This window comes from Anas platyrhynchos, chromosome 3 (genome assembly GCF_047663525.1).
Source record: "Anas platyrhynchos isolate ZD024472 breed Pekin duck chromosome 3, IASCAAS_PekinDuck_T2T, whole genome shotgun sequence".
Lineage (NCBI taxonomy): Eukaryota > Metazoa > Chordata > Aves > Anseriformes > Anatidae > Anas > Anas platyrhynchos.
The window spans coordinates 27,668,488-27,688,563 of NC_092589.1; the positions used below are offsets into that span (position 1 = coordinate 27,668,488).

Genomic DNA, 20,076 nt, shown 5'->3' on the forward strand with positions numbered 1-20,076 from the left:
CATCTAAGTAGGACAAATCTGAATTCTAGGTGTGTGTTTCTATAATTGCGTATTGAAGAGCTGTTAAATGTGGCAGCCTGAAGGCTGCCTTCCCTTAGGGAATGAGTATGTTTCCTAATGAGTATATATGCTTCTGTGTTTTATTCCCTAGAACATTGATGTGTGGCCCAGAGAATAAAACAGTTTAGGGTTGATCATGAGGAGTTTGTAAACAGATTTTATTGTTTTCATAACTTCAATTAGATGTAAAAATAAACAAAATCTTGCAAAACAAAACTTAAACCTTTTAGTTATTGCGTTCCAGATATTTCTAGGTTTTAACTGTAAAAATGGGAACATTAGTAGAATAGACTGCTACTTGTTGATATTCAGTTGAAGCCTTACATATGTGTTTTTTTATTTTCCCAGTCATTTATTTAAAAGATTTGTATTTCATTGCTTAGACTAATAATTGGCTTACTTTTGTAAAACTTCATATGTACTCTAAATTTTTATATTTATATTCTAACCATCAGTTAATGGATGGATTTTAACTAACTGGATTTTAAGAAAGATGAGTTGAAACAAATCAGCATCTTTCACCTATAAGCATTTTAGGAAGAAATATTTGTAGATGGAATGCAATCCCTAGACTGTCCACTGAGCTGTAGTGATTGTGAACTTTAGAATTTATGTAGGCTGCTGGGCTTGAACTATTAATCTGACAAGATGTTTTAACAGCTCAGTTTTACAGAATTATTGGACTAATAGTTATGTGACTTGAGATTGAATACATTAAGTCAAATCAGAGATAACCTGTTATCATCTGTCCAACAATGGCCAGTTTTAAGTGCTTTGAAATAAAGACTGCCAAATACTCAGAATGGCACTAACCACTTCCGTATACCTTCTTTAATGCCTTAAATGTGCGCGTGTTTCACAAATGTGTGGAGGGATAATATTTGTGTCACTTAAGAGAGGTTATAAAATGCAGGCTAGAATATGCAAAAGTATTTCAGTTTGCATTGATTCCACTTTACTTCAGTGGGAAACTGGAGATGAACACTTGATTATTTTGTGAATCTAGGCCAGTAGTTAAACTTTAAATGTGATCTGTGCAAAGCATAATTCTTCTAAGCTTGCATTCTGTCCTAGTGTGCTCTTGTGCCATACAGCTCCCTTTATAATATATACGTTTAGTAATTCTCTGTTGTTGTTTAACTCCTGCCTTATTCTGAGTCTGTCCACAGCAGCCCTTGCTTGCTGATCCAATTGGACAACTCCCTACCATGTCCCTGTGTCAAAATCTGGGATGTGCTTCAAGTGCTGAAGTCAGTGACAGAAGGAACTCAATAAATGTCACCTGTTAATAGAAAGTGTGGCTGACACTAAAACTCTAGAAGGTGGTTGTATGGAACGCTTCTATTGCTTTGATCCTGTGCCTTAAACTTTGAGTAAGGACTTCAGAACCTGATGTGCTTTGAATTAGGAGATGATTTGTGACATTTTCTTCAACCGAGTGAGACAAAATATTTGGGTTGCCTTTGTCTGCACTCCAAATCTCATTTCTGGAGGTCTTGGAGATCTTTTTTTCTCTGTTATGTCTTGCAGGAATACTTGCTGTCAGGTGCTGACATCATTGAAACGAACACTTTCAGCAGCACCCGAGTTGCACAAGCTGACTATGGCCTTGAGCATTTGGTAAGAATTCTAAACTATTTACACATTAAAAAGTTATTAAAGATTTTCATCTTAGCAGACAGGATTAACTTAGTCACAGGGTCTTTTGGGACTGTTTATTTACTGCATTCTGTCTCTCAAGCCAGGTGATAGGGTCATAGCTCATTTCTGCTGCAGCAGACAATAGAAGGAAGACAATTATGCTTGCTATGTGTGACAGCCGTACCCCTTGTTGATGGAAGCACAGGCCATAATTGTCTGTCCTAGATTTTGTCTGAACACTCACAGAACTTCTCAGTTCTGTTGTGCTTCAGTGCTTCCAATGTACCAAGAGCCACAAAGGAAATGCTTTTTTTTTTTTTTTTTTTTTTGTCCTCATTACTATCTGTGTAGTTGGCTTTATGGCCTGGAGGTCTGTCACAAGCAGGATAGGATTGTGCTGGTGTTACGTAGAATTGCTTTCAAGTTTGCATTTATCATACCTATTCTGTGCTGTGTGGTGTTTGGAAAATTTGAGGGGTTTGTGAAAGAAAATACTTGGAAATATGCTACTAGAATAAAAAGTGAGTTTAAAAGTAGGTTAATTTTATCCTCAAAATGTCCTGTTCTCCAGCTTCTGTTGACTCAGTAGGATTTAATTAGTACCTTACAGAATTAAATGTTCTGATTAGCAGCTTTAGGCTGAGGCATATGTGGGATGAGACCAGCCATGTAATGCTTTTGCCGAGATGTATAAAGCTGTTCCTTTTGAGGCTTTCTAATAGTACTTGTATGTGTTTGTGCATCTTAGGAGCCTTCGGAGTGTACTGCAGGCTTCGGAATGGAGGTGTTGTGTTTCTTTTAGGATGTGTTACACTGTGTTGAACTCTGGGTTTGTTGGTAACTTTCTGATGTTGTTCTAGGTATATCGATTAAACAGAGTCTCTGCAGAGGTGGCTAGAAAAGCAGCAGATGATGTAACTTCTCAGACAGGTAAGCGGTCTTTATTTTGATTTCTTGTTCAGTTGTGCTACAGTCTTTGAATGTTGCTAACCAGAGGCATGGACATAGCTTACAGATAGGGAAACCCTTCATTTTAGACATAGTAACAATGTTGTATCACTGTTCATATCATGATAATCTCAGCATGTTCCGAGGATCTGGTCCTTAGCACATTCTGCATCCATCCTGTGCCTGGGTGTTTTATGCTGCAACTGATAGACATCTTCCAAATCTGTTTTAGAGAAGACAAATGCAGCAGTTTACAAGTTACTTAGGTTTGTAAGGTTCAACTCTTTGTACTACAGAATTAGGACAGCTGATTGTATGTGAATGCGGATTACCAATTACTCCTAGTATAACTGGTTCAACTTTAAGAACCACTGGAAAGTGCTTAGTTTCTGACCATCACCTCTAAATGTTTAGCCCTTCAGGGCTTCATGTGAAAGGATTATAGCTCATTTCTACTGCTGTCTTTCAAAGACAAGCAAAGTCCTCTGTACATTATTACCAATATATTAAGATGTATTTAGAGCTAGCAGTTCTTCTGTCCAGTTGAACACCTTACTGTTGTGATTCATCATATGCAGTAAAAATGTAAGATTTGAAATATTAATTTTATCTAGAGAAAAATGCCAGGATAATTCCATGCTATGCATTTAAAGTAATTGAGTGAAGCTTCTGATGTCAGAGGCAAAGGTTATTTTCAAAAATTGAGTTAATAGCTTGCAATTGCCATTTTCATAGATGTTTGTCTGTCTCATATGTATGCATTGAACATCTTGTTATATAGAATTAAAACAAAGAAGTCAGCTGTGCTGTAATCTTAGGTGGTAATCAAACTCCCAATTTGAGAACAGTTTGATAGCTCTTGATCCCTGAATGATAGGCATGTCTTGGTGTCATTGGAGGTTTTTGTTTGTTATTTTTTTTTACATCAAGCTGTCTGTCATTGTAAAACTGGAAGTAAGGTATATTTTTTTTCCCTCTTTTTTCTCCCAACCTCGTGTTGGTACAGGAATTAGGCGATATGTTGCTGGATCCATGGGGCCAACAAACAGGACACTTTCTGTGTCACCCTCTGTGGAGAGACCAGATTACAGGAACATAAGTAAGTATTGATAACCATTAAGTTCTTTAACTTAGGTGATAGATTGAAAGAGAGAGCTCCACATGAAGTTAATATCATTCCTGTTTTATAGCTTTTGATGAACTGGTTGAAGCCTATACAGAACAAGCCAAAGGACTGTTGGATGGAGGAGTTGATATCATGTTAGTAGAAACCGTATTTGATACAGCCAACGCCAAGGTGAGACTGCGAGAAAAAAAAATCAGTTATATAAGTATTTGGCATACCACCCTAAACAAGTTAAACATTGTATTTGAAAGAGATATTAGCTACTGCTTATTAAATATGTGAAAAGACTGTTCAGTCAACAGCTAACACGCAGAAAGTAAGGAAATGGTTTGAATTATCGAACAGCCTTTTCCAGAGTTTTCCTTTTGCCTTTTAGTGTTTACTGTTAATATCTCTCTGGCTGTCTGTGCCAGCTGTCCTCTTATTCCCAGAAGCTCTGCTGTATTGCAAAACATCTCCAAATGCATCTGATGTTTTTAATTTTCAGTGTAAGCATGTCTGTCCAAAGGATGCTTCTGGTGCACACCGGAGGGAGTGTCCAGTGTATCTGATTGCGGGAGTGGGAAGGCTTGTGAGACAGTCCTGTTAAAATGTGTTTATTTAGAGAGATCTCTAACACTTTGTCATCAACTTTAGAAAAGAAAAATTGGGAGTAGAGGGTTAGAAGGATAAAATAAGAGGCATAAAATATTGAAATATGCCAAAGTTCACCTGGTTGTGATAACATTGTTATTTTTCTCAAAATTGCTCAGTGCAGTGATGGAGTTGTTAGGGGACTTAAAACTGTCTTGCAATTTTATGTGGAAAAGTCAGGCTGGATTTGCATATAGCATTTCTTCAAGCTTTTGCCACAGGCTGATTAACACATGCGGTGGCATGATTCATCCTTTGCAGATTTAATCAGTCATCATGGAGTTTTGTTTTAGGATCTTATAGGCTTAACATTGTACTGAGGAAAGTTCATATTCACATGCAACATCCTTACCCAAAGGAGGCAGGAATTTTTCAGGACCTTCAAGGGTTGTGATAACAGTTCTTACTGTTAAAATTTGTGGTGGTTAAAATTTTTTGCACTGTGTGTCTAGACGGATGCAGGAGATGTGAACGTGTATAGTACACATAACTGTGTCTGGGATGGGGATTGTGGGGCAGACAGGAGGGAGAAGTACATGCTGATGTGATTTGGAGTTCAGAAAAGTCTTACTTGGTTATCCCATGGTGGTACTTTTCTATTTGTTACCAAAACACATTTGAAAATCTAGAAGCTATTAGAAGTAAGAGGAAAACATCTTGACTGTAGTGAGATCTTGCAGGCAATTTGAGGTAGCAACTTGCATAAACATCCATAAAAATAAATAAAAATAAACCCAGATAAAAAAGAACTCCCCAAAACTGCTGTTTTTTTTTTTTTTTTTTTTTTTTTTAACTTCTGTAGGCAGCTCTTTTTGCACTCCACAAGTTGTTTGAGGAAGAATATGCTCCCCGACCCATATTTGTAAGTATATATATATATTATTTAATATTTTACATATACTTAAGCTAGATTGTGAACCCGATGGAGATGGTAGTTTAGTAAGCCCTTTTGAAATTCAGCTTGAAATGAAAATAATCAATGTTTTGGAAAAGTATTTTTTTTCACAATTTTGAGTAGAGAAATGCTTAGGTGTAGAGCTTTATGAAATCAGCTTTAGCTGTGTTCAGCTTATTGAAACTAAAGCCTAACTCTGCTTGAGTTTTGTCTCATCGCTTTGAGTGTACCACAGGTCCGTTTGTTTTGATTTTTAGTAGTTCAGCCTTTAAATTCTTGCTTTTACTGTTAATTTAATTCTGTTCCTTTCTCCACGTTCATTTAATATTTAGGTTTCTGGAACCATTGTAGATAAGAGTGGGCGCACCCTCTCAGGCCAGACAGGAGAGGCATTTGTCATTAGTGTTTCCCACAGTAAGCCACTTTGGTAAGGAAATGTATCTTTCTCTAGTAAGTAATTTGTAGAATGGGATTGTTTTGTTTTAACCCCTTGTTCATGGCAAAATGGAAGTTACACTAACTGTGATTGTGTTTAGTTACATGTATTGCTAATGTGTTCAGTTATGGTTCCCCTAGCAGAAATTATGTTTCCAAATGTGTTTTTTAAAACATAGCTATAAAAATAGTTCTGGGGTTTTGTTTGCTATAGCCCTGAAATCACAAAGCATTTTAAAAAAAACCTGAAACTGTAGTTTGACATCTTTTACTATCTCGGATTCTGCAAGGACCTAATTCCTGGTATGCTTACATCTCTCAGAGGGAAGCAGTGTCAGCTCAAAATGTTTCAGGGTGAATTGAACAAACAAATAATAAGATTTCATCCCCGTGTTCTTTTTACTGAGCTGTTACAAATTGCGTAGGTTTCCTGAGTGTTTTTTTTCAAAGATGTGCGTTGTTATTTTGAGAGATCATGATGCCTCTGTTTACTTGTGTTCTTTTCTGTAGAGTAGGGAGGAAAAAAAATGAGATTAAGATATGTGAAAATGCATACTATAGCAGATTTTGGTCATTGTGCAAGGTCTTGCCTGTTAATTTGAATACCATTCCCTATTCCTCTATTGTTCTATGTGTCTGTACCCTTTTCTACTTCCTCCTTATTTCCTCTTCCCTCTTCACCACTTCTTTCAGGTTGTTTCTTCGCACAAAAATAACACTGGAAATATATATGTTTTTCCTAAAATATTTTAACTTAAAATATTTAATACACAGTTAGCTGTGCATGCTAACATGCACATTGTGATGAGCCATTGTTTGTTTTTACAACAAAATTCTGGTGAAAATGTGCAATCTGTCATCTCAGTAATACAAAAGCAGAAGACTGCATTCACAGCTTTTCTGACTGCCCTTGAGGCTCCACTTTCCCAGACCAGACGGTGCTCCAGAAGTAACATACGGAGCCTCTTGGAACAGGGTGGTAGTTGACTCCTTCACTCAGCCTTACAGCCTAGTGATCTGTATTTGGCATGAGTCTGTCTCAGATAAGCTTGCTCGTAACTCTCTTCTCTCTGAAGAGGAGAGAAGGGCACTGGAGCAGAAATTAAGAATTTATTAAACCATATTTCATAAAAGCTATCTTATGTGTCTGAATGCTTAGGGCCTGTTTCTCATGTACACGAAGGCTACTCCGTAGCACTGTGGCAGAAGGCTCTTAGTTGTGGGAGCAGATTGCATTTAATTGCTTCTGTTGCCAGATTGGTATACAGTGACTTCAGGGTTGAGGAAAAAGCTGATCAGTAGTGGTATCCTAGGGATAATGTTATACTCATTTCCTGGTTTCCATTAGGGTTTTGTATGTGCTGTTTAGGGTGGTGTGTTGTCCTTAAATCAGTTTGGTTTTGGGCCCACCTAAAACATCTGCACTCTGCGTCCAGTTGATGGTAGTAGCTGAGAAATATGTCAACTGTACCTAGTAAATGCTGCAGGATGTGTGCGCAGCAGCTTTCTGCAAAGGATGCTCAGATATGGAATGGGTTTCCTTTGCATTATTTCAGATCTGTGATTACTTCTACAGTGGTAGTGTTAAGAAGGCATATTTTGAGTTCAGGGCCCTGGTGTTGTGTTTGTTCAGGTCCCAAGGGCACTCTGCAGTCTCAGCTTTCACAGGATCGGATGCATGACTTATGTGAAGAAATGAGACAGGGAGGGAGGCAGTGCTCAAGATGAGGTTGTGCTGGTTATTACATTATGGCAGTAGTCACAGCATATGGGCAGGCTGGTTGAGGGCCACAACTGACCAAAGAAACTTACGCTGTTGGAAGAAAGAATTTCTGTATTGTTTGTTGCAGAAATGTGACTGTATGGTACTCAAGGCCCTGGTTTTGGATCATGCTGTGAGCCCTTCAGATTTCAAACGTTTGCCATTCTGTCCCACTAGTGAATCAGGCTGCAAATATTTACTGCTATTACCTGTGAAGTTATCAAGCCCCTGTCTGCTCCTTGGAGGCAGAAAAAGTCAAAATGATTTTGTGCTCCCAGTCCTGTGCAGGGCTTTATTGCTTTGACCTCTGGAAAACTGAGTGGACGTGTGTACACTTCATTACCTGAGCTACCACTGAGGCAGCCTTGGGCTCACTTAGTTGGGAAGTAATGTCTATTCCTCTTTCTGGGGTATCTTTTTTTTTTTTTTTTTTTTTTTTAAACATCTTCCAGCAGCACTGTGAACACCTTTTCAGTTTTGCAGTGTTCCTAAGACGTGTTTTAGAACGGTGCAGAGATATCAGGAGGCATATGTGGAAGATCTCCTATATCACAGAATCACAGAATCACAGAATTTCTAGGTTGGAAGAGACCTCAAGATCATCGAGTCCAACCTCTGACCTAACGCCAACAGTCCCCACTAAACCATATCCCTAAGCTCTACATCTAAACGTCTTTTAAAGACTTCCAGGGATGGTGACTCCACCACTTCCCTGGGCAGCCTGTTCCAGTGCCTAACAACCCTTTCGGTAAAGAAGTTCTTCCTAAGATCCAACCTAAAACTCCCCTGGCGCAACTTTAGCCCATTCCTCCTCATCCTGTCATCAGGCACGTGGGAGAACAGGCCAACCCCCACCTCACTACAGCCTCCTTTAAGGTATCTGTAGAGAGCGATAAGGTCGCCCCTGAGCCTCCTCTTCTCCAGGCTGAACAAGCCCAGCTCCCTCAGCCGCTCCTCGTAGGACTTGTTCTCCAGGCCCCTCACCAGCTTCGTCGCCCTTCTCTGGACCTGCTCAAGCACCTCCATGTCCTTCTTGTAGCGAGGGACCCAAAACTGAACACAGTACTCGAGGTGCTGCTATGTGGAAGGGAAATTTTCATTTTTAAAATCAATGTAGACATTTCAAGTAGAAGTTACGTTTTTCTTATCTGTGGCTGAATGAAAGAAATCATGATTGTAACTTGTATAGTGGTAAGATTGTAAGAGGTTTATTCATGCAGAAAGACGTCTGTTATAGTACTGTCTAGGTCACTAATCGCAGAACGATCAAGGTTGGAAGGGACCTCTGAAGATCACCTAGTCCAATGCCCCTGCCAAGCAGGGTCAAGCAGTGCACGTTGCACAGGATGACACCCAGGCGGGTTTTGAATATTTCCAAAGGAGGAGACTCCAGAACCTCTCTGGGTAGCCTGTGCCAGTGCTCTGTCACCCTCACAGTAAAGTGCCCTCTCACATTCAGATGGAACTTCCTGTGCTTCTGTTTGTGCCCATTGTTTCTCATCCTCCCGCTGGGCACCACTGAAAAGAACGGTGTGAGATGATATATTGAGCAAAAGCAGTTGCCCAAACTTAGTGCTGCTTTTTGGTGTCTTGAGAAATGCGTTCCGTGTCTTCCAAGGTTGACGTATTTATGTATAATTTTTAACGAAAATCGTGAGTTAGTGGCTTGAAGTAATCCTTGCTCTTCTAACCTTTTTCTTACTTCTGCCTGTAGAACAAGGCTACTTTTTAGTCTGTCATTCTCATTGCATGTGTTCTCTTTTGCATGTAGGAAATAGTTATGTTGTTGCTGCAGTTGCTTTTAGAATGCTTTTCAGAATTTTCTCATGGATTTTGAACCAAAATTTTGATTTTCTGCTCCCAATTCAGTTCAGTCCAGTCCCCCTTGCACTTTTCTCCCTGAGGGTTATCCTTTAGCACAGGTTTGCTCTGTTGATGGTGATAAAAGAAAGGGGAGATCAGGTTGATTGTATTACAGATAACTGTGGGAGTTAACTAATCTATCTACCACTAAGATTCTTCTGTTTTTTTGTGTGTCATTTTGTCTGATGTTTTTAATCTGAAAATAACTTAAAAAATATTTTACAGCATCGGCTTAAATTGTGCTTTAGGAGCAGTTGAAATGCGACCATTCATTGAAACAATTGGAAAATGTACAGAAGCCTATGTCATCTGTTACCCTAATGCAGGTGTGTTGTGTGTGCGTATTCCTATGCTTATGGGCAGAAGAAATATAATAACCATTCCATCTCATCAGAAATAAGAGCTGAACTACCTTGAAAAGGTGGTTATTGCTACATGAACATGAGATTAAGCATTTTATAAACTGCTGAAAGTGACTGGTGTTCTGTGACAGTGAACCCAGAATGTTCTCTTGCGTAATTAATAATGTATTGAGTAATGATTGCAAAGGTGATGAGGCATTGTAGTCCTCTTCCAAATGTAGCTACTTTTTGACTTTCATGTAATTTAACTCTTCTTGTGGGCTTTAACAAATCATAATACAAGGAAAATTATTTTTCAAGGTCTTCCTAATACTTTTGGTGGTTATGATGAAACTCCAGAAGTGACTGCCAAGCACATAAAGGTATGAAATATTTCTTGTGAATGTGTCACATGACATATACAGGAACTCGTTGCTTGTATGTGTTACAGTACTGTGTTTCTTTTGCTGAGGTGGCTTTACATGTCATTTGGATTGGTTTTAGACATTATGTTCAATGATAGTGCTTTTGAGTTACCACGTTAGGAAAAGCTACTTAAGAAACTCTGAAAACCTTACTTTGGTGTCCTACACTTAGGTAGCTTTTCTATAGCTTGATCTGTGGATATTACTAATTTACACTCTTACATTGTTATTTTCCTGTTTGGAAATAGTTCCAAAAAAATAAAATAAAACAATTGAGCAGTTTTTATGACCCTGGGATTTTAGAGTTGTTTGTGTAGAATGGCTGAAGCTGGTGGTGTTCCAGTGCAAGGTGTTCTTCCAAGTGCTACTTGATCTGTACAAGACAGAACTGTGTGGCTGGTGTTGTATTGTATCAGCAAGAACACAGTGTCTGCTGGATGCTAATTCCCTTTTATACTACAGTATGACTGGTCTTTGATACTCATCCAGGTTTTCATCTAGGGCTTTAGTATAAAATAGGCCAGTTTCAAATGTAGTTTCCCAAAATGAGGTTTTGGAATTGCCGATCAGCCTTAGGTAAGTATCCACATCTCAAAACAAATCCTAAAGAGAAGAAATAGTACTTGCTTCTTAAACTATTTTTCTTGTGATGCCCTGAATTGTTAACCATACAGAGAATATATATTTCAGGTGGCTTTATTAAAAAAATGAAATACTTTATTTCCCTCCCTTTTACAGAGTTTTGCACTGGATGGTTTGGTCAACGTAGTTGGAGGTTGTTGTGGTACTACACCAGCACATATCAGGTACCTAATGAGCTAAAACTTAGAGTGCACTGGGAAGGAAATTATATGCTGCTTTTGTGGAGCGATGTTCCATGGTTTATCTTAAAGTTTTCTGAAAAGATGGAACAAAAATAGCAGCAACATATGGAGTAGAAATAACCCGGCTTTCACAGTTGTGTGTAACTTGAAGTAGAGGCTTGGTTCAAACAAGGATTATGCCTATACTGTTATATTGTCAAAATTGTTTGTTTCAGAAGTATTTCTCCCTATTTACCATTGGATAGAGTAGACTTGCCATCTCTGCTTCCTTACTCTTTGCATTTTTCCCTTTTCTGGCAATCTTAGCAACAAGGTAAAACTTAAAGTTTCCTTTGATGGTAGAAGAAAGAGAAGTATGGAGGTGCATTCGGGGAATGTCTAAGCAAGAGATCTGGGAACACTATACAGCTGTTGTTAGTCCTGGCCTGAAGGAGTGTTTTGCAACTTTCTCAGTAGAAGTAGGTCAGTGGAAAAAATTTCCTTTTTTACCTAGGCTTAAAAGAGAAGGGGCCCTTATGGTTTATTTTCATTGTGATACAAACTGGGGAGAGGTGGTATGTGAGCGTGTAGAGAGGACAGTATGTGTCACTCGTGAGTGGAGCAAAGAGAAAGATAATAGCTCACGAACATTGTGAGTCATTCCAGCATCTGAGAAGAGCATCTCAGCAAAGAACAATGCTTGCTCTTTGTTTTTTTCTTTTGCTGCAAACAGCAATTGCACAGCTTGGTAATTAGGAATATGGTAAGTCAGTGTGGCTGAGGACTGGTACTCATATCCATCGAGTATCCCATTTACGTAATATCTTGCATTCGCTATTTGATAAGTCTTCATTCGTGTATGTTCCTGCAAATAGCTACAGTCTTCTAGGAATATGGTTTTGGTTTTGGCCACTCAAAGTGCTAACTAGTCTTGTCTGCTATGGGGCTAAATTGGTTATGTAGGTGTATGTCTACTATGTTACGTTTGAATCTTGTTCGGAGTAATTTAATTTTGATCAAAAACTTTCCTCTTTACTTTGCTCTTTCTGTAATACAGGAAGATTGCTGAAGCTGTGAGATCATGTAAACCTCGTGTTCCACCTTCTCTCTCTGAAGGATATATGCTGCTATCAGGTAAAACAGAGTGTAACAGGTTGAGCTTTATACCTCACGCAGTCTTCTGTTATAAATTTATTTACTCTTTTCTGCTGATCAGAATGGTATTATGAGTTTCTGGTTCTACCTGAATCCAGCAAGCTTATTAATGTGTAAGTTTATCAAAATCTTGTTTGGCTGAAGGATTAGTGGAACGCTTTTTTTACATCTTGTGTAATATAACAGAACTAGCATATTTTACTCAACAAATCTCAAATACTTTGTAGTGGTTGAGTATCTTTATCCTTACTTTGCGCTGGGGGAGAGTTAAGCACAGGGATCAGGTGATTTCACTGCAATTGATGGCAGAGCTGGGAAGAGATGTTTGTTCACCTGCTTTGAGACAGCTGCCCTGCGTTACCTCAGGTGTGGATACAGTTGTACTGGTATAGTGTTCCAGAAACACATCTAGATCTAGAACATCTTTTGTTTTAGCTAAGTCTGGATCTGTATGTTATTAAGTCAGGCCTTCCTTTAAGTCTGCAAGTAAAGCAGTTCCTTCTTTTTTGGCTGGTATTTCTTATCTTGAGTCAGTTTAGCATACACTATTTAAATCATGGTTGACTCATAATTTCATACTGTAGCCCACTCTGTTCTACTATAAGGTTCGTTTGCCTCTGAGTTGCCTGCTGCCTGAGGGTCCTGCTTGGCTGGTTTCTCAGAACTCAGGTATGCTTTGTTTGTTAGTCAGGTCAGTGGGCTCTTTCTCTGGTGGTGGTAGTCATGAGATAACATAGTTGGAAATTGAGAAGAAGGTTTGTATGTGCTTGCACATACATATGTAGAGAACTGTAGCTTCGTGTCATTTTAGTTGGACAAATCTAGTTGTTATGTTTTGCCAGTTGGGTCAATCATTGACCCTTACCGAGGAAGCATAAAAACATTTGGCATGTGTTGGAAGTTGTTTCATTGCATCTCATTGCTAGTTACTCAAGCGACTGGGTGTGCTGAAGAATCACTATTCTTAAAGTAGAGTAATAAAGTAATAGAGACTTCTATTTCACAACTTTAAAAGTGCTTTATTCTGTTTTCTGTTTTTACAAAAATGTTCAAAAAATCTTTTTAAGGTCTGGAGCCATTCAGGATTGGGCCATATACCAACTTCGTTAATATCGGTGAACGCTGTAATGTTGCAGGATCAAGGAAGTTTGCTAAACTCATCATGGCAGGCAACTATGAAGTATGCCTTTTAACAATAATCTTAACAGATAATGCTATTTTTTCATTGCTCCATTTCATTGTGTTAGTAGTTTGTTTTGCTAGCAAAAAGCACTATTCTACAAGAGTAAGAAAAAGAGAGCTTATTTTCTCACAGCTCCTAATAAATGTGTAATTATAGTTTCACAAGGGCTTTTTTGATAGGTGTTACAGGAAACATGACTTTTTATTTTAAATTAAGTTACACAATGGATAGTGGTTTAGAAATTGTCCTAATCTGTGCTGTATCTAGGAGGAGATTCTCAGTTACTTGAGATTCTGTCCTGAAGCATACTCTGCTGTTGATGCAGTCAAAATTAAAGCCTTTGTTTGTTAGGAAGTCTGACTCTTTTGTGAGGACCCACACTTGCAGGTCATGAGGCAAGACCTATATTGACTTATCAAATAAAGAAAGCTTTAAAGGCGAGGCAGGTTGTTTGCAACCATGAGCAACTAAAACCTTTTTTTTTGTCTTGTCAGTTGACAGAGGGACAAAAAAGAGAAAGTGAGCAGATATGGGTGTTAAATAATTACTTGGTCTGGAGGGAAAGCTTTAGTTTCTTAGTACTTGGTGATTATTCTGCAGCTGGAAAAAATACCAAACAACTTCCAAAAATAAAGTACTCTGTTATAAAAGCACATAGCTTGTGACGCCAGACCCTTATTTCATACCATTACAGAAACTGTTTTCCTGTAATGATGGCAATCACAAGTCCTTGTTACTGTGCAAATCTTAGCTCTTTTATTTATGTGTATGACCAGCTGTCAAAAATCAGTGTCATGCTAGATCTATGGTGTCATATTTTTGTGAATAAAGTAATTATCAGTTGTGCTGTACTAACAACTTTTGTACATTGCCATACATCATGAACCATTTCTATATGCTTTTAAGGACTGTCCTATGAACTTTCAAATGTTTATTTTGATGGTTTGTAGGGCTACGCAGTTATTTTGGAGAGGTAAAATGTTATGTGAGAATGACTATGTTTTCTGCTGACTGATTTTTTTGTTTGTTTTGAATCTCTTCTTTAGGAAGCCCTGAGTGTAGCCAAAATGCAAGTGGAGATGGGGGCCCAGATTCTTGACATCAATATGGATGATGGGATGCTGGATGGTCCTGCCTCAATGACCAGATTTTGTAACTTGATCTCTTCAGAACCTGATATTGCAAAGGTTGTAACTGAGTCCTTCCAAAGCACAAAAAGGAACACCTTATTGAGTTGGAAACTGCCTTTCAGAAATTTTGATACTGATTTATTTAGTAACCAGTTCAGATGCTTAACAAGCAAATGTAGATGTTACTTAATGGGGAAAAGGTATTGTAGTAGAGAAGGCCGTTGGAGGGAACAGAGATTTTAACAGTCTGTAACTGATTTCAGCTAATTTTGTTATTCTTTTTCATTGGTTAGAAAAACTGAATATAGGTTCCTTTTGCAGCAGTTATGAGCCATATCTGTATATTGGCAGTACATAACTGTATTAAGTAAGACAAAACTTAGAATTGCTGTTGATATAGGCTGTCTTTAAAAGATGGTTCTGCAGAGTGCATTCTCTGAAAGTGAGCATCTCATCCAGAAATCCAAGATAGTATGGGGAGAAACAGAGGTCTCTGTGATATGTAATGGAATTGCCATAGGAGCTTTTGAGTTAAATTTGTTCTAGGTTTTGAGTTTAAAGCAAAGTGAATCTACAGAAAAACATCTGAAAGCTTTTTATTCATAAATAATGCTAAATGTTGTTTGCATTTTTATGTCCAAGTGGGCAAGCAACATGTGGAATGTTTAACTCATAACTTGTATGTATCCCTCTGCTCACTTCTCTGTTCTTTACAGGTGCCATTATGCATTGATTCCTCAAATTTTTCAGTGATTGAGGCAGGTTTGAAGTGTTGCCAAGGAAAATGCATTGTAAACAGCATCAGTCTGAAGGAAGGTGAAGAAGACTTTCTGGAGAAAGCAAGGAAAATTAAGTTGTATGGAGCAGCTGTGGTTGTCATGGCTTTTGATGAAGTGGGTCAGGTGAGCATTTGTTAAAGGAGATCATTTTCTTCTAGAGTGTAATGCTTTGTTTCATTGGCACAGGTGATTTAAAGAGGTCTATATATAGTCTTAGCAATAGTTTTGACCCTGATATGTAATCATTCCTTGTTCTGCTCTCATGTGTGAGGAATTCAAGTTCTGCTCCAAGTATAGCTCTGCTAGCACAAGAGAGTGTCTCTCTTGCTATTCAGACATGTTGAACTATTTCCTCCTTGATAAAAGATATTTTTTTAGTCCAGAAACAGTTTTGCATGTAAGTGGAACCTCTGTGAATTCATTTAGTTCTTTCAAAAAATGCATATTAAAACTTTGCATAGGATGGTGGAATGTTGAGGAACAAAAGTATTTTTAGAGTTGAATCAAAACTCCGAGTACATGTGTGGTGGAAGTGGTGTTTTTAATACAAAATTATTGCATATGATCTTTTTCATCATTCATGATGTTCAGACTGGGATTCCTCAGTTTTGATTTGGTGGAATTGTACATAATTTCTGGGGGCTTTATTTTTTGTGTAACTTTCACGTCAGAATGCTTTTTCTTTACCAGGCAACAGAAACAGAAACCAAGATTGCAATCTGTTCCAGAGCTTATCACCTACTTGTGGAAAAAGTGTGCTTCAATCCAAATGATATAATATTCGACCCTAATATTTTGACCATAGGGACTGGAATGGAAGAACATAACCTATATGCTATTAATTTTATCAATGCTACTAAAGTCATAAAAGTGAGTTGTAAGTTTACTTTAACTCCAAGTATTTTATTGGGATTATTTAAAAGGAAAGCAAACAAAGACTACCACCACCAACAAAGCATTGCAGTAAAATAATAGGCCTTTTAAATTATCAAGGGGACTTTTCCTCTGAAGTGCAGACATTTCCCAGTATTGCTGTGTTTCCAGTAGAGCTTTGAGTAGTTGTATAAATATTTTTCAACCTGCTAACTCTGATGTAAATATACTATATCAATTAAATGAGGTAACAGTCACATTCAGTGTTATGGCCAAAAGGAGCTCTTCGAAGTCTTATGAAAGCTGTCCTTTTAAATTAACGTAATTTTGGTTACTGTGGTTGGGTTTGTGCTATAACCTGACCTTTTATTTAGCTAAAATACTTGTAAGGAGGAGCAGCAATGAAGGGCATCACCTGAATACAGCTAAGTAAGTAGTACTGTTGCATTTCACAAGGCGACTTAATTGATCTGGAGATGCTCTGTTAGTAGCAGTCTGGGGCTTGAACATCTGCACTGGATATCTTATCACCACAGGACTTTAGGATGGGAATATGTACTCTTGAGGTTAGCAGCTCAGCTACTGCCTGCTCCTGAGTCATGGGAGCAGGCAGGTAGGTTGCTCCTGTATCCAGAGGAGGGGCATATTTGGGGGATGGAAGGCCCACAATGAATCTGCAGGGGGAACATCTGGAATCCTGCGAGGGGAGGACCTATACGTTTAGAACAGGACCAATGACCATGGGACCCATAGTAGTTGTTTACATACATCTAGGATGCATCGTTCCTTGTATTTGTAGCTTTTTCTACAGAATTTTGAATTGTTTTTCATGAATTTAAATAATTAGAAGGATGTGGAATAAGAAGGAGAGAAAGGGTGTATAGCCAATTCATCACTGCTCAGGGCTGAATGCTTTGCTTAAGTTTTCTTTTTGGAAAGCCCTTTTCTAAAATTTGTGTGCAATCCTCACAGGAAACACTGCCAGGAGCTAAGATAAGTGGAGGTCTTTCCAATCTGTCTTTCTCCTTTCGAGGAATGGATGCCATTCGTGAAGCAATGCATGGAGTGTTCCTTTACCATGCAATTAAGGTATGATACGTGTTTGGCCTTTGTACGTTTGTGCTTGGCCAATGGAGTGCCATATCTGACAGTCCTGTTTAGGGGATCCTGTATAGTGGTTGTCTTTGTGTTTTGTTTTTTCCAGTATGGCATGGACATGGGAATTGTGAATGCTGGGAATCTGCCAGTATATGATGATATCCACAAGGAGTTGCTACAGCTATGTGAGAATTTAATCTGGAACAAAGATCCTGATGCGACAGAGAAACTTTTACATTATGCTCAGGTAACTTCAAATTTTAAGACTTGGAGAGTTGTTAGCTTAGCACCTGGGCTTTAACACCTCCCTGTTGATGATAGGGAGGAACAGCCTATGAAATGCACGTGTGTCAATCTAAAGGTGGCTGTTGGAAGTTACTAATAATACTACAAGCAGTTAGCTATTAATACAGAATAAAATGTGATCTCTAATGGATTGAACCCGTCCAGTTTTGCAGCTGCCCCAGAAGATCCTGGAACAGAGTTCTGATGCTTCAGGAGAAGTTGCATAGGGGTTCTCTTAATAAAAGTAAAAGAAACAAAATGAGAATAGGCCAACCCAAACAACCAAATCAAATCTTGGAGATGAAGCATAATAGGCAATTGTGCTGTGGGAGGCAAAAAGTAGATCCCTCTCTCTCGTGGTGATAGCTTGCTTGGAGTATATGTAAAAGGTGAAGTTCCTGGCTTCCAGGTTACATATTTCAAGTCAGAGTGGGGATCTGCTGTCAAATGTTTTTGAAATCTTGTTGCGGTGGTGGTGGCAAAAGACACAGGATACACACCTGAAGGTTTCCAGGTTATCAACCATAAGATGACTGGCTAAATCCTGTTCTGAACTGAACCTGCAGCAAAAATCTCTTTAGTGTGAGATGGATTCTTAGGTTTAAGTGTGCAAGTATCCACTTGTTTTGTATTTTGTAGTAGTATTATTTCTGTATTTCTGCTATGGTGGTGCCTGATATGTAGGAACAAGGGCAGCATGTTGAAAAATAGTGCTAGAAGACTCTCCCTATCCCTTGTGCTTAGGCTATTTTGTATGGTGCTCATAATTCACCTGTGAGAGATCTTGTCTGTAGAAGAGTTTTACCATTATGGTAGACAGAGTTACATGAAGAAGAACTACAAGAGAAAGGGAATACTTAAGCAGTGTTTTCACAGAAAGCAGAATGTGAATCTAAGTGGAGCATGAAATTTGAGATGTGAATCGACTCGTAGGTCTAGAAGTTCGGGTAGCCATTGTTAATGTTCCAAATATTGGAATCTTTTCAAAAGAGACTCTTGATTCAGAACACTTTCAAAAGCTCTATTAAAAGTTAAAATCCTAGCAAAACCTGCAACTTTCAGGGTTTCACTGAAAGTAAGCATCCTGACTGGGTTTCATCTCAGCTCTGGAGAAATTTGAGTGGCCAAATAGGTGGTCACTTACAGCTAATGAGGCATAGTATTCCATAAGGAGGCCTATTTCAAAATATTTATTCAGATTTTTCTCTGATTTAGTGAAACGGAATGGCTCTAAGTTCTTTTGCCTAAAGGCTTTCTTTTATTACAAAAGTGCACTAATTATTCAGTAAATTCATAAGTTGTTTTTATTTTATTCTGCACAAGGAACATACAATGTGCAGTCCCATTTCAAGTATTGCACCTCTATTAAAGTGCCCTCCTTGTTCCTTCAGGTGATAATAATGTACCTTGCCAGTTGCTTGAATGCTAGGTATTTTGGGAGAGTGAAGAACTTAATCTTTGTGGATTTAGGAGACAAATTTTTGTCTGAAGTTTGCAGATACACACTCTATAGAATATGTCTTTTAATCTTGAACATCATCCCATTTATGGCAGTGGTAGTTGTACTTCTAAAGCCTTTTTTTTTTTTTCGTCTTTTTTTTATCCTCAGCATGCAATATAATCATCTTGTTTTTAATGGTCTGCATATAGTGTTTGCCACTGTGGTCTGGTCCCTGCACTGACTGCCTTATAGTTCCATGGGTTCTTTTCAGTTTGGAATGGTTCCCTTCCTGAAGACTGTGGCCAGAGGTTCAGGAGTACTTCATACCTTTTCACAGAAGGGCTGAAGTGGGAAGGGGCTTCTGGAGATCCTTTAGTTCAATGCCCCTGCTCAGAGCAGAGTCAGAAAGAGCAGGTTGCTCAGGGATGTGTTCAGTTGGCTTTTTATTGCACCTGAAGAGATAAACTCTACCATCTCTGTGGTCAACACATTCCTTCTTTCATTGTCTTTTTACAAGCAAGACCTACAAGTGGAGTTAGGCATGGTAATGAGAAGCTGTGAAGTTAGCTAACATTCGTATAATTGAAGACTTGTTCAGATTTCTGTTCTAATGAGTAAGATCTAGTTTCCATGACTTTTTTCCTCATAGCTTTATCTTTAAAAGGTACAGTTGAGTACTCAAAGGTATAGGAGGTTCATTGGGAATGAAAGGCATTAGATTACGTGGTATAACTGAGGGACAAAAATAAATGACTTGTCTGAAGTGTGGTGGTTCAAGTAATGGATAGTGTACTTTTCCATGAGCCTTCCTGGGGTGGGTGCTTGTGAGCTTTCTTGCATTGTGAAGGTCTTTTGGCCTTTGCATTCATAGCAAAGGAGAAGGGAGATGGGGGAGTATGCAGCAAAGAGAGTATGTGAGAGGGTTTGAGCCTGTCTGTGTGCAAGACAAACAGTAGTTCCATAGGCCTTCTGACTGAAAACATCTGTGATAAGGAATAATATAACCTACTCCAGCAGTAACTGAATTAGCGCCAAATTAATTAGAATTTTAAAATCGAGTGTAGTGTGTGGGCCAGAAATCAATTTAAATTATGTTCCCAGAAGTAAAACCCTGAGGATTAGTCATTTCATCATTTTTAAGTGTGAAAATTATTAGAACTGCTCCCTCTTTTTTCTTGTTTATGTCTTAACTGAAATAAG

The 20,076-nt window shown here is 38.5% G+C and overlaps 1 protein-coding gene across 4 annotated transcripts in view; it reads left to right on the plus strand.

Moving 5' to 3' along the window:
- MTR (5-methyltetrahydrofolate-homocysteine methyltransferase) overlaps positions 1-20,076 on the plus strand; it is a 60,421-nt gene that overhangs the window by 18,867 nt on the left and 21,478 nt on the right. For 3 of the 4 annotated variants that reach the window (XM_038177013.2, XM_027453767.3, XM_072035586.1), the window contains exons 3-18: positions 1,591-1,680; positions 2,562-2,631; positions 3,656-3,748; positions 3,840-3,946; positions 5,211-5,270; positions 5,636-5,730; positions 9,589-9,689; positions 10,026-10,087; positions 10,868-10,935; positions 11,990-12,066; positions 13,155-13,267; positions 14,317-14,457; positions 15,117-15,302; positions 15,870-16,049; positions 17,025-17,141; positions 17,257-17,397. In XM_038177013.2, coding sequence (XP_038032941.2) covers positions 1,591-1,680; positions 2,562-2,631; positions 3,656-3,748; positions 3,840-3,946; positions 5,211-5,270; positions 5,636-5,730; positions 9,589-9,689; positions 10,026-10,087; positions 10,868-10,935; positions 11,990-12,066; positions 13,155-13,267; positions 14,317-14,457; positions 15,117-15,302; positions 15,870-16,049; positions 17,025-17,141; positions 17,257-17,397 — 1,701 coding nt within the window. Of the gene's footprint in view, positions 1-1,590; positions 1,681-2,561; positions 2,632-3,655; positions 3,749-3,839; positions 3,947-5,210; positions 5,271-5,635; positions 5,731-9,588; positions 9,690-10,025; positions 10,088-10,867; positions 10,936-11,288; positions 11,416-11,989; positions 12,067-13,154; positions 13,268-14,316; positions 14,458-15,116; positions 15,303-15,869; positions 16,050-17,024; positions 17,142-17,256; positions 17,398-20,076 lie in introns of those variants that run through there. The other variant, XM_038177015.2, reaches the window with a different exon arrangement.